Here is a 13622-nt window from a genome sequence, read left to right as displayed (position 1 = left end):
GTTTGACTCATTTTTAGCATTAATGAAATGACGCAAATGTTGGCATCAATTTTCTCTAAGTTTGTGTGTCGCTTAGGCCTAGCTCAAGCACAATGAGGTCCCCAAATTAGGACGTGAATTATTGCATGACTTTGTGAAACATGTTTAAATATTGCAAACACTCTTTTATTTCACCTTACTAACTCGATTACCTTTTGCTTTCTCTTTTCTTTTTGATTATTCTAATTCCCAAAGGTTAGTTCATGCATGCTGGCATCATCAGCATACCACACCAGATCCAGAGGTCCTCCACCTCCTCCTTTACCAAGTGACCCCAAAGGCAAAGGAAAAAGGAAAATGGATGATTTAAGTGGTATCAGGAAAGACAATGCTACTAAAGCAGAAAACGTTAAAACTTCAGATGGCCAAAGTACTCTAGCACAGAATGAACATCTTACGTTTGGAGCAGAAAATCCTGAAACTACAGGGCGAGCTTGAGCAGGTCCGGGATTTGACAAACCTCTCCCTTACTCTCAATGTTCCCGACATTAACCAGCAAAACCCGACTACCCAGAACCATACACCGCCGCAAAACACACAAAAACAGAACCAACCACCAAATCCTCGCGCACCACACCAATATCCCGTACCTCCCCAAAACCTTAACTCGCCATTAGTACCGACCCCTCAACAACACCACCATCACCCAACTCAATACCCCCAAACCATTACTTATCACACTCCCCAGAATGTACCACAACCTACTCCTGATCCCCAAAACTCGACCAATGACCACCCTTATACCCAGTTCTTGGAATCTATCAAAGCAATCCGATATATGTGGAAACCTTACCCCCCACACCCCGCAACAAACCCTATACATACCCGAATCAACTGAGAAGGACCTGCTCATTAAAAAATGATGGAGGAACTCAAGAAGCTCACTTGTAGAGTTCATAGTGTTGAAGGTGGTAAAGGCATTAGAGGTCTAAACTATGAGGACCTATGTATTCAGCCAGATTTGGAACTGCCGGAGGGTTACAAACCTCCCAAGTTCCAAATGTTCAATGGTACTGGTGACCCGAAGGTGCATCTGAGAACGTATTATGACTTGTAGGAGTGGGCAAGAATGAACAAATCCGCATGAAACTGTTCATGCAAATATTTACAGGAGACACATTGTCTTGGCATATCAGTCAAAACCCAAAGAAGTGAGTTATTGGGTGAGTATGGTGTCAGACTTCATGGATAGATTCAGGTTCAACACGGAAAATGCGCCAGACATTTTCTACATTCAAAACCTCAAGAAGAAATAGACAGAAAGCTTCCGTGAGTATACTACTCGTTGAATATCAGAAGCCGCATAGGTAAGGCCAGCACTTGAAGAGGAACTAATGAACAAGTTCTTTGTCAGAGCTCAAGATCCGCAACATTACGTAAGATTGATGGTTACTGAAAATCACAAGTTATCTGACATCATCAAGTTAGGAGAAAGAATAAAATAATGAATTAAGAATGGGATGGTGACCAATTTTGAGGCACTGCAGGCCACAAATAAAGCTTTGCAATCAGGAGGCATTTGTAAGAAGAAAGAAATGGGTGCTGTGATGGTCGCCCAGGGCCCTAAGTCTCCCTTCACATACCAAATACCTCCACCCACATATCAACCCTCACCCCCAAGATACCAACACCCTGCTGAAGCCTACCAGACCTATAATACTCAACCTACATATCACCATTCACCTCCACCCGCCCGCCAAAATTACCCGAAACCACGTCCACATTTTGACCGCACACCTCCTAGACAATACACCCCAAATGCTGAACCCATAGACCAATTGTATGAGAAGTTGAAGCCCGCTGCTTATGTTACTCATATCCCTACCGTTGTTGTGGAAAACCCCTCCCAATGGATCAACCCCAACAAAACATGTGCTTATCATTCAGGCATGAAGGGTCATACCATTGAGGAGTGTCACACGCTGAAAGACAAGATTCAAACGCTGATCTACACTAAGGTCATACAGGTAAAGGAAGCTATGCCAAATATTCGTAACAACCCTCTCCCGGATCACAGAGGTGAGGGAGTGAATGTGATAGAAACTGATGAAGAATGGAATCAGAAAGGGTCCATCGGACTCATCCGAGAGGGAGATGTTCCTAAAACGTCTCCAGTCACCCTCACGCCAGTTGTGGTACAAGCCCACGCACCATTTGAAGTTGCGGTAGCTACACCCTTCACTGTGATAGTAGCTCCCACGCCATCTTACAAGTCTGATGACATTCCATGGGATTATGTTGCGGAAGCAAGGAGAAAGGGAAAAGAAAAAATGGAGGAAACAGGTGCGGTGCAAGGTATGACTAGAACTGGCAGAGTTTATACACCTGAGAATCTGGGAGGAACAAGCAAGGAAGTTTCACCTAAGCCGCCTGTTGTCGAGACTGGCACTGATGATCTTTGGAGGAAGATACAAGTAAGGGAGTATTCTATTGTTGACCACCTGAACAAAACTCCTGCTTAGATATGCATCTTATCACTGCTACAAAACTCAGACGCGCATAAGAATGCTTTGATAAATGTGTTAAGTGAAGCTTACATATCCACCAGCATCACTAGTGGAGAGATGGCTAACATGGTTGGACAGGTATTGGAAATCCAGAAAATCACATTTCACAAAGATGAATTAACACCAGAAGGAATGAGTCACAATAGGACGTTGTACATCACGGTGCAATTTGAAGATAAGTTCATCGCTAGGGTATTGATAGACGGAGGTTCAAGTCTCTATATATGTCCATTGATCACTCTAAAGAGACTAGGTAAAGACCTGCACGAGATATGAATGGGAAGCATGAATGTGAAGGCATTTGATGGATCTCAGAGAGCCACCATTGGAGAAATCAACATGAGTCTACAGATGGGACCGACTTGGTTTGATGTCAACTTCCAAGTGCTAGATATATCTGCTACTTATAACCTATTGTTGGGACGACCATGGATACATATCGTCAGGGTAGTGGCTTCAACTCTGCATCAGGCGGTGAAGTTTGAATGGAATCATCAGAAGGTGATCATCCATGGAGATGAAAGAAACCCCATCTACACCAATCAGACATTTTCGGTCATCGAAAACAGAAAGAAGCTGGGTGGAGAAACATACCATCGCATTGAATGATTTAACGCAATTGAAAAGGACCAACGGTGGAGCAACAAATAGAAACCATACTGTTGTGGACGGGGTATGAACCCGGCAAGGGTCTCGGCAAAAATCTTCAAGGGATCACCAAACTCGTACAACCACAGTACCATGGTACGACTTTTGGACTTGGATATGAATACACATGGCAAGAATACCAGGATTGGTCACCACCATGGTGTGCTCCTTATTATCCATTGGAACAACCGGTACCACCTCGGCACTAAACATTCCATCAAGCTGACATGATGTGGGGATCTGAGGAAGATGAGGTTTTGGCTGGCATGAGGAAGCTATTTCTAGATGAAGAAGACATGGACTGTAGTGCAATTGTTGAAGAGGAAGAGGAGGAGGAAGACCTTACCATTCAGATCATGGAAGAATGAGTTGTTCTCAAGAACTGGACCGTTGCACCAACCCGGGGCCGTCGAGTTCCTGGGTAGCCTGGCAAATTAGCATGAATTATTTTTAAATAGTTTTGAGCATTTGAAATATTTTTCAGTATTTTGTTTTGAAATAATTACTCGAGCCATCGAGTCGTACTTGTTGATGTTTTTTATTAATACATTACTGCTTTTTATATTTATTATTATCTTCTACATTTCTTTTTAGCATAATTATTACATATCCCGATGAACCTATGACTGTGACATGTAATGAGACAGCACAACATAAGGACAGTGATTCAGAGGATCTGGAAGATGATATAATACCTAAGGAAATTATCAAAGAAGTAGAGGATTTTCAAAACAAACCAAAGTCTAATTTGGAAGAAACTGAGGCCGTTAACTTAGGGGATTCCGAAACGGTCAAGAAAACACGTATAAGAATTCATGTATCACCGTTAGAGAAGAATGAGTACAACAGATTCCTAAATGGATACGAAGACATCTTTGCCTGGTCCTACGACAATATGACTGGTTTAAACACATCCATAGTAGCTCACAAACTACCCACCAATCCGATTTGTCCACCAGTAAAGCAGAAGCTTAGAAAGTTCAAGTCGGATATGAGTTTGAAGATAAAAGAGGAGGTCACCAAACAAATCAAAGCCAAGGTTCTCAGAGTGGTCGAATACCCGACTTGTTTGGCCAACATCGTGCCAGTTCCGAAGAAAGATGGGAAAGTTAGAGTATGTGTCAATTACCGAGATCTGAACAGAGCAAGTCCTAAGGATGATTTCCCATTGCCCAACATACACATACTGATTGACAACTACGCCAAGCATGAACTCCAATCCTTTGTGGATTGCTTCGCAGGATACTATCAGATCTGGATGGATGAAGAGGATGCTGAAAAGACAGCCTTTATCACACCATGGGGAATATACTGTTACAAAATAATGCTGTTTGGTTTGACAATTGCTGGAGCCACCTACATGAGAGCCATGACAACCAACTTTCACGAAATGATACACAGGGAAATAGAGTTATACGTGGATGACGTTATCATCAAATCTAAAAGGATTTCGGATCACATAGCAGACCTGAAGAAATTCTTCGACCGGCTTCGAAAATATAATTTGAAATTGAATCCTACAAAATGTGCCTTCAGAGTCCCTGCTGGAAAGTTATTAGGATTCACCATCAATTGTCGAGGTATTGAGTTAGACCCATCAAAAATCAAGGCTATCTAGGACTTGCTGCCTCCAAAGAATAAGAAAGAGGTGATGAGTTTTTTAGGGTGCCTCAATTACACCAGCCGCTTCATAGCACAATCAACTGTGATATGTGAGACAATCTTCAGAATGCTAAGGAAAGATTCTGCAACAAGTTGGACTGAAGAATGCTAGAAGGCTTTCGACAAAATCAAGGAGTATTTATCTAAACCGCCCGTCTGGTCCCACCAAAACTGGGAAGACCTCTGCTACTTTATTTGTCCGTGTTATATGGGACTTTTGGTTGCGTTTTGGGACAACATGATGAGACTGGAAGGAAGGAGCAGACGATATATTATCTGAGTAAGAAATTCACACCTTATAAAGCCTGGTACTCTTTGTTGGAACGCACCTGTTGCGCTTTAACATGGATAGCTCAGAAGTTGAGACATTACTTATGTGCATACACTACATATCTCATATCAAGGATGGATACGCTGAAATACATCTTTCAGAAACCCATGCCTACGGGTAAGTTAGCAAAGTGGCCGATATTGCTAAGTGAGTTCGACATCATCTATGTGACTCAAAAGGCAGTCAAGGGGCAAGCATTAGCAAATAATTTGGCAAAATCTCATAGATGGAGAATACGAACAATTAAAAATGTATTTTTCCAACAAGGAGGTGTCGTTCGTAGGAGAAGATATCACCGAGGCATATGATGGTTGGAGGATGTTATTCGACAGAGCAACAAACTTCAAATGAGTAGGCATTGGAGCTGTCTTAGTATCAGAAACTGGTCAACACTATCCGGTATCCGCAAAACTCAGGTTTCTATGCACCAACAATATAGCAGAGTATGAGGCCTGCATCCTGGGACTCAGATTGGCTATTGACATGGACATTCAAGAGCTGTTGGTAATCGGAGACTCAGATCTTTTAGTGCACCAGGTTCTAGGGGAATGGGCTACAAAGAACACCAAAATATTTCCATATTTACATTGTGTACAAGAGCTGATCAAGAGGTTCACAAAGATAGAGTTCAAACATGTTCCAAGAATTCAGAATGAGTTTGCAGACACATTAGCCACTTTGTCTTCCATGGTACAACACCCAGATAAGAATTTCATCGATCCTATCCCAATAGGGATTCATAAGCAGCCAGCTTATTGTGCTCACGTTGAAGAAGATATTGACAGAAACCCGTGGTTCCACGACATCAAGAAGTACTTGGAAAAAGGAGAATACCTAGAGAGCGATGCCCATACTCAGAAGCGCACACTTCGAAGATTGGCCAATCATTTCTTTCAAAGTGGAGGAATTCTGTATAAAAGGGCTCCTGACTTGGGATTACTGCGATGTATCGATGCCAAGGTGGCATCCAGATTGCTCGAGAAAATACATGCCAGAACCTGCGGACCCCACATGAATGGTTTCATTTTGGCCAAAAAGATACTAACAACTGGGTATTTCTGGATGCTTATGGAAACAAACTGTATCAAGTACATTCAAAAGTGTCACCAATACCAGATATATGCTGACATGATATGAGTACCAACCAAGGAACTTAATGCAACAAGTTCACCCTGGCCTTTCTCCGCTTGGGGTATGGATGTCATCGGACCAATCAAACCCGCTGTTCATTATAGTAGCCATCGACTGCTTCACAAAATGGGTTGAACCCGTATCTTACAAAGCTATAACTAATAAGATTGTAATAGATTTTGTTCGGGACCGCATCATTTGTCGATTTGGGGTACCAGAGTCAATCATTACTGACAATGACGCCAATCTCAACAACGATTTGATAAAATCCATGTGTGAGACATTCAAGATCAAACACCGGAACTCTACAGCATACAGGCCGCAAATGAACGGAGCCGTAGAAGCCTCCAACAAGAACATCAAGAAGATATTGCGGAAAATGGTAGACAATTACAAATAATGGCATGAGAAGCTACCATTTTCTTTACTCGGGTATCATACCACAGTTCGTACATCAACTGGGGAAACTCCCTACCTACTGGTTTATGGTACTGAAGTCGTTATTCTCATCGAAGTGGAAATTCCTTCTTTAAGAATCATACAAGAAGCTGAGCTCAACGATGCATAATGGGTACGAAGCCGGTATGAACAACAAGCTCTCATTGATGGAAAAAGAATGAATGCAGTATGTCATGGTCAACTCTACCATAACAGAATAGCAAGAGCTTTCAACAAAAATGTTAGGTCGAGGCAATTCACGCCGGGGCAGTTGGTACTAAAGTGAATCTTCGCACATCAGGATGAAGCAAAGGGGAAATTCTCACCCAACTGGCAGTGCACTTACATGGTTCACCGGGTATTGACAGAAGGAGCACTTATACTTGCAGAGATGGATGGAGAGATTTGGCTAAAACTTATCAATTAAGATGCAGTCAAGAGATACTATGTTTAAGATTATGTTTGCACTTTATATTTGATGTAACTGAACTACGCTTGACCTGATTCGTATTTAAGAGGGGATACGTAGGTAGTCTTGTGGGTTCGGTCATATCACAATAAAATCCTCATTTTCCATATGGTCAGAAATTGGGTCAAGGTCTTGAGTTTGACCGATCTCATCACGTTTGGAACTGCCAAGGAATGTGTTGCCGAAAGTATGCATTTAAACTGGGGCAGAATTTTGAGGAGGAGGTTGCAAGGAGGTTGCAACATTCTGAAGCAAGGAGGTTGCAACATATCAAAATGTGTCACAGTAACTAGTTCATCAAAATCATTTGATCTCGTATGTTATCACATATTTCAAACAACTACATTTCTGCAAATAATTTGACAAATACATGCATGTTTTTCGAAAATTTTGTTTCTATGGCAGCCAAGCGTTACCCAGGGTGACTCAAGCAGGACCTCAAGGCAAAAGGCGAAGCAAGGAAATCGAGAGCATGAACCAACCTTTTCCCCACAAAACTCACGACTTTTCTTTGGATGCAGGCACAATGAACATAATAGGAACGTCCGTAAATATATACACACAAGCTAAGAAATACTTTTTCCTCTCGCACTTAGTCATTGCTTTTTCTCACATAGGGCTAAGCGTTGCCCTCATCATTGCATAAGGCCAAGCATTGCCTTTCCTTGCATGAGGCTAAGCATTGTCTCCATTATTGCATAAGGCTAAGCATTTCCTTTCCTTGCATGAGGCTAAGCATTGTCTCCATTATTGCATAAGGCTAAGCATTGTCTTTCCTTGCCAGAGACTAAACAATGTTTCCTTTACTTGCATGAGGCTAAGCATTGACTCCATTATTGCATAAGGCTAAGCACTGACTTTCCTTGCATGAGACTAAGCACTGTCTCCATTCTTGCATGAGACTAAGCATTGTCTCCACTATTGCATACGGTTGAACATTGCCTTCTTTGCATGAGACTAAGCACTGTCTCCACTATTGCATACGGCTAAACATTCCCTTCTTTGCATGAGACTAAACATTATCTCCATCCTCCGCATGAGACTAAGTACTGTCTCCACATTGCATAAGGCTAAGCATTGCCTTTCTTTGGATGAAACAAAACACTGTCTCCGCTACACTGCATAAGACTAAGCATTATCTCCCTTCTTCATATAGGGCTAAGCACTACCCTCATCTCATACAAGACTAAGCCTTATCTTGTCTCGTCCTCGCATATGACTAAGCATCGCCTGTTTTCTCCATCAAACGGTCGATATCGCCACATCTTTGCATTTCATGGGCTGAAACATCGCCACATTATCCGAAGGCGTCATAGTCCAAACGCACCATCCCCATAGCCTGAAGACACCATTCCATGGCCTAAGGATCTCTCGAAACTACACATAATTATTCAAAGACATCATAGTCCGGAGGCATCATCCTCATAGCCAGAGGACACTATTTCATAGCCTACGAATCCCTTATCATACGCTTCATGGCCCAGGACATCATGGTCTAAGGACATCATCCTAATGGTCCGAAGACAACCCTCATGGTCCGAAGGGAATTTGCATCATGTTTAAAGTTTTGCAGGTGACTCAGGGGGTAACTGTTCTACAAACAGGAGCAATTTTTGCTCCAGTTTCCGTTCACAACGTTCACATCCCTGACTATCTCAAACGTAACCGACGACCAGTAATTGATTACCTTTTGTCCCATAACCGTTCAAACATTTGCCTTATATATCCGTAACATTCAAAACTGCATCCGTAGCTCCACCTGAAATCATCTGTTACTCACGACAATATCGCATCCAGGAGATCCTTTTCGAAACATACAACCACTCTTATATAACAACTACATCCGTTTTGTTCGTCGTTGGATCCAAAACTACACATGGCCTTATTCCCGTAGTACCAGGGATATGTAGGCAACTCAAGAACCAGGGTTCGGCCACCATTTTTTCAAAACACATCATCCATCACCTACTTCGGAATAAATTGGTCATCATTTTCTATACCCGACAATTCTTTCATCATTCCCGGGTAAAGAGGGAAAGTTGTTGATACCCAATTTTGCCCTCATATTTTTATAAATGTCATATATGCTTCAAATATCATTCCTTCACCACCACCAATTTACAAAGAGTCATACAATTATTTTATATAATTTTCCATAATTGTTTAAAAGCTTTAAAATTGATTTTCTTGTATTTAAATTATTTGAATATTTATTAATTACCCATTCAAATTATTTTGTGATGACTTAATCATCAAAATTTATTATTTACACCCACATACATGTTTTAAAACATTTTTACTTCATTTAATATAATTATATTTGTATTTTTGAGCTATTTACATAATATTTGCAATAATAGCCTATATTCTACAAATAATTGTATTTATTATATTATTTATGCCAAAGTAGTATTTTATATTTTTATAATATTGATTTATTATTTTCAAATATTTGTTACAATATAAATATTATTTTTACCATTTAGTAAACGTTTTAATAACTTATTTTTAAATAATTTTAGAGGGTTTCCAGAGCTGGCCCAAAGAGGCCAATTATTTCGGACCAAATTACAGGCCCAAACACTTAGCCCACTCACTTTTCTATTTAGCATCCCAATCAAATGACCCCTTTTAAAACTCGGTCGTGACCCGTTTATCCAACCCGCCCCACCTTCCTTTTAATCTTGGCCGTTGATCTCAAATGATCAACGACCCGAAATAAAACCCTCTCTCCTTATATCCCCCACCCCAAACCCTAGAGACCATTTTCTTTTCCCAGCTGCCCTCACATGCTTTCATCTTCTACAAACCCTAGCTGTCTTACCCCCCAAAAATCTCTCCGAATATGGTTATACTATGGAGTCCTACGATCTACTTACCTTATTTACACTACCCTAGTACTACTCACATACTCTTGATGTTACTTAGTACTCGCCTATTCTTGGCAAATACCAGGCCCTGAGTTATGAACAACCATCCTCAATCTTCGAGACTTAGACGATATTTCGTCTATATACACTCACCACCAGACTCTATGGGTCTGATTCAGTAAGATTTTTTGCCATTTTTGTTCTCCGTTTTAAATTAGGGTTTGTCTGTTTCTTTTTAAATTGATTCTAATCAATTTTTCATGTTATATTTTCCTTATGTATGTTTAACCGACTGGCTTTCCTTGTTTGGGTACTTAATTTTGATGCTATATAAACCCCTCCCCAATTTCCCCTTTGAACGAACCTTAATTACTGAAATTACTACTATTCTCTTATTCTTACTTGTCTTGTACTACTCTGAGGATTAATCTCTTGACCGGCTGAAACCCAAGGCTATCAGAATTTGATTATCGGACCTTTCTCAGTGTGAGCACTGCCTGAGGTTCATTTGAAACCCTTGGGAACTCTGACACACTGAGATTCCTGAGTTATACTATTCGTTTTGCTATTGACATTGGAGTATTGCTAAAATTATTCCTCTTGTTTACTTGTTCATTAATCTATAACTGGTAAGTACCTATGACCCTTGCAATTTCATTCTCTTTTTGTTTGAGTTTTTGTTCTGCATATCTATGTCTTTAAGATTTATTTTTATGAACCAACATGCTATTGTATGCTCTGAAGCTCTTCTTGAGGCTCTACACCTTCTAGCAATCGAATTTGCCTATTTGTTGCCTTGATTCTGTTTTCTTAAAGCCTGTTTATTTTAATGTGCTGCTTATTCTGGGTTTAGCTTCTTGCCTTATTCTATACTCTTGTGAAGAGTCGAATCATGCCCAGAACCTGCTCTAATTCTTGTTGAATTATTCATGCGAAACTTAATGTTCTATAGTGAACTCCTGATTATGTTATTTGCCTAAGCATGCTTTCCTTGCTACTTATGGATTAATGTGTGCCCCCTGCCTTGTCTTGTACCTTTATGATAAATCCATGCATGTGTTTCAGACCTGGTTAAGTCGTTCATGTCCAACCTGCTGATCTCCTGATGTTAAACTGGTTAGCTAAAGCCTGTCTTCATGCCATTTAAGCTCTAATATATGTTTGGAACTTATGTAATCCTGTGTTTTTCAACACTGTCTGGGACCTTAGGAAACCTCATAACCAGTATCTCCTCTCCTATATGACCAACTAGTATCAGGTTCAATACTAGCCTATCTTGATTCTGAAGATTGACATGCTTCTCGTATTATGATTAGTGTTCAGCATGCTAGGATTTCCCTGTTCCATTAAGCAGTCACTTGATCATGAGTTTTGCTCTGTTAAGTTGTTCTTTTCATTGGTTTTCTCTATGAACATTTTATGTGTTGGCTGTACTTTGTTTGCATCTTGCCTAAATCTGATAGACCTTCATCCAAGGTTCCCTAGATTGACTCTAAATCATGCCTCCTTATAGATACTCTTTAGTATGGTTTACTATCCTATGTAGTCAAATACATCACTCTCAAACCTGTCACTGGAACTATGAGCATAAATTGGCCTTATATGTGTCTTGAATGCCTTCCAACTTAGCATGATTCTATTTATATACCTCGACCAGAGTTGCTGTTAGTTTCACTTGTTACTTGTTTGGTCAAGTTTGGCATCCATTTGGGTAAGTAAATTATTTAGTGAGTCTGGAAGGGGGCCATATGTGTTGTTGGACTTGGTCACAGGATTCAGGGGCACTCTAGTTGTTTCCTTGTGAGCCTGTGGTTTGGGCCTGCTGTTGAAGGCTTGGGATATCCCGGGTTGCTTTGTATTGGGACTGTGATTGCCTTAGCGGGATTGTACTTGTTTAGTCTATAGTTTGTCATCTTTAAGTATGTATTATTTCCTTCTGGGCATGTAATAATCTGTAAATCGAATTTTGGGGAGATTAATAAAAGGGGGGTTGGGGTATTCTAATGCTTGCATAAAATGATAGAAAACATGCCTATAGGGTCTATGTGTTCTATTTGATATTTCGTTCTGCATGCCTTATATGTATTTAGTGTGTTGCACACCAATAGAAATCATGCCTATAGGAATCACGCACACACTTCACTTAACTTGTCAAACATGTTGGCTCCAGTAATTGCTACGCTTGTTTCCATGTGCACTACTAAACGCTTTAGATAGCATGCCTATAGGATACAATAACACATGTTTGCTAACGTCCATCTAGATACCATGTCTATAGGGTTTCAAATAATTAATCAATCAACTTCTTCTATTAGTCTTAGCACGTTGCTCCTTTAGATATCATGACTAATCGATTACTTTGTTATTTCATCGCATTGCCATTTATACAACATGCCTATAGGGATAAAGTATATAAAATCAATTTCAGTTGTTAACTGTTAGAAATCCTGCCTATAGGATACTATCACCTGCCTAAGAAGCATGTTTATAAAATCAGTGTTGTAAACCTTGAGTTTTCGAACAGCCTTACTGCCTTATCGCACGAACAATGTAGATGTCATACCTATAGGTTTATAATACCTTTAATCTGCAAATTCGTTAGTTTTAAAGCTACAATGATACATGTACAACGCTTGAAATCAGAATCATATAGAAACTATGCCTATATGACTTAATGACTCTAATGCATCTGAAATTGTCTATTGCCTAACACGAAATCTGGTTGCGTGCTTTCCTGCTTATGTGTGGAGGTTACTTGAACCTTTTATTGCAATTATATGCAGTCCTACTTGTTTTGAATGTGCGACTAGTTTTATCATTTTGAGCAACTTAAGTAAAGTCTAAAACCACCTAAATAGTAGGTCCAAAGCCTCCTGAACCATAGGCATGGGACAGGTAGTGTACGCATAGGATGCGACCTAGATTTGAATTAGAACGCCTTTAAATAACAACTTTAACATAGTAATTGGGTAGCAGGAGATGATAGTCTATGCCCGCTGAATAATATGAGCAACCCCTACCCTAAGAGAGTTGCGAAATATTATTTATGTCGCACGGGGTGATCCTTTAGGCTAAAAAAACATAGGACCCCCTTCCTTTTAAGCTTGTTGTTCACACTTAGTCATAGACCAACCTAGTTGTAGTCTTTATGATCTCTAAAACTTGTATCAATTATTCATATAGTTTAATGATATTTACCCTTACACTGGTTTTTGTTATAATAGGACTTTCAACTTTCATATTTTTCTTTACTTATATGCTCGCCTAGTTTAATCATATAATCGACATAGTGTAAAATTTGGCCGGGAACCATAGTTGTGGACCTCAAAGAGTGCTTAACACCTTCTCTTTGAGGTAATTTGAGCCCTTACCCGATCTTTGGTGGCGTTGACTAGACAAACAGAGTTATTTTAAAATAAGAGCCCTAACGCACCTCAAAATATGTTAGGTGGCGACTCTTCTCTCTTAGCATCCATTTAAAAGAGCTGTCACACGTCAAATCCCGCTTTCACGAGAAAAAGGGGCGC

General features: G+C 40.2%; 1 protein-coding gene across 1 annotated transcript; it reads left to right on the top strand.

Annotated features, from left to right (window-relative positions):
• Nucleotides 1-4452: 4452 nt before the first annotated feature.
• On the top strand, nucleotides 4453-6324 carry LOC138900829 (uncharacterized). The gene is made up of 2 exons (XM_070188458.1): nucleotides 4453-4774; nucleotides 5543-6324. Exons 1-2 carry the CDS (start codon nucleotides 4453-4455, stop codon nucleotides 6322-6324), a joined length of 1104 nt encoding a protein of 367 aa, XP_070044559.1.
• The last annotated feature ends 7298 nt before the right edge of the window (nucleotides 6325-13622 follow it).

Source organism: Nicotiana tomentosiformis, chromosome 11 (genome assembly GCF_000390325.3).
Source record: "Nicotiana tomentosiformis chromosome 11, ASM39032v3, whole genome shotgun sequence".
NCBI lineage: Eukaryota > Viridiplantae > Streptophyta > Magnoliopsida > Solanales > Solanaceae > Nicotiana > Nicotiana tomentosiformis.
This window is presented reverse-complemented; position numbering and strand designations above follow the sequence as displayed.

Excerpts from the sequence above, each read along its gene's own strand:
- LOC138900829 (XM_070188458.1), top strand. The coding sequence starts at position 4,453 with ATGGATGAAGAGGATGCTGAAAAGACAGCCTTTATCACACCATGGGGA. Across the intron at positions 4,775-5,542 it reads ATTCACCATCAATTGTCGAG|GCATTGGAGCTGTCTTAGTA; the intron begins GTATTGAGTTAG and ends TCAAATGAGTAG.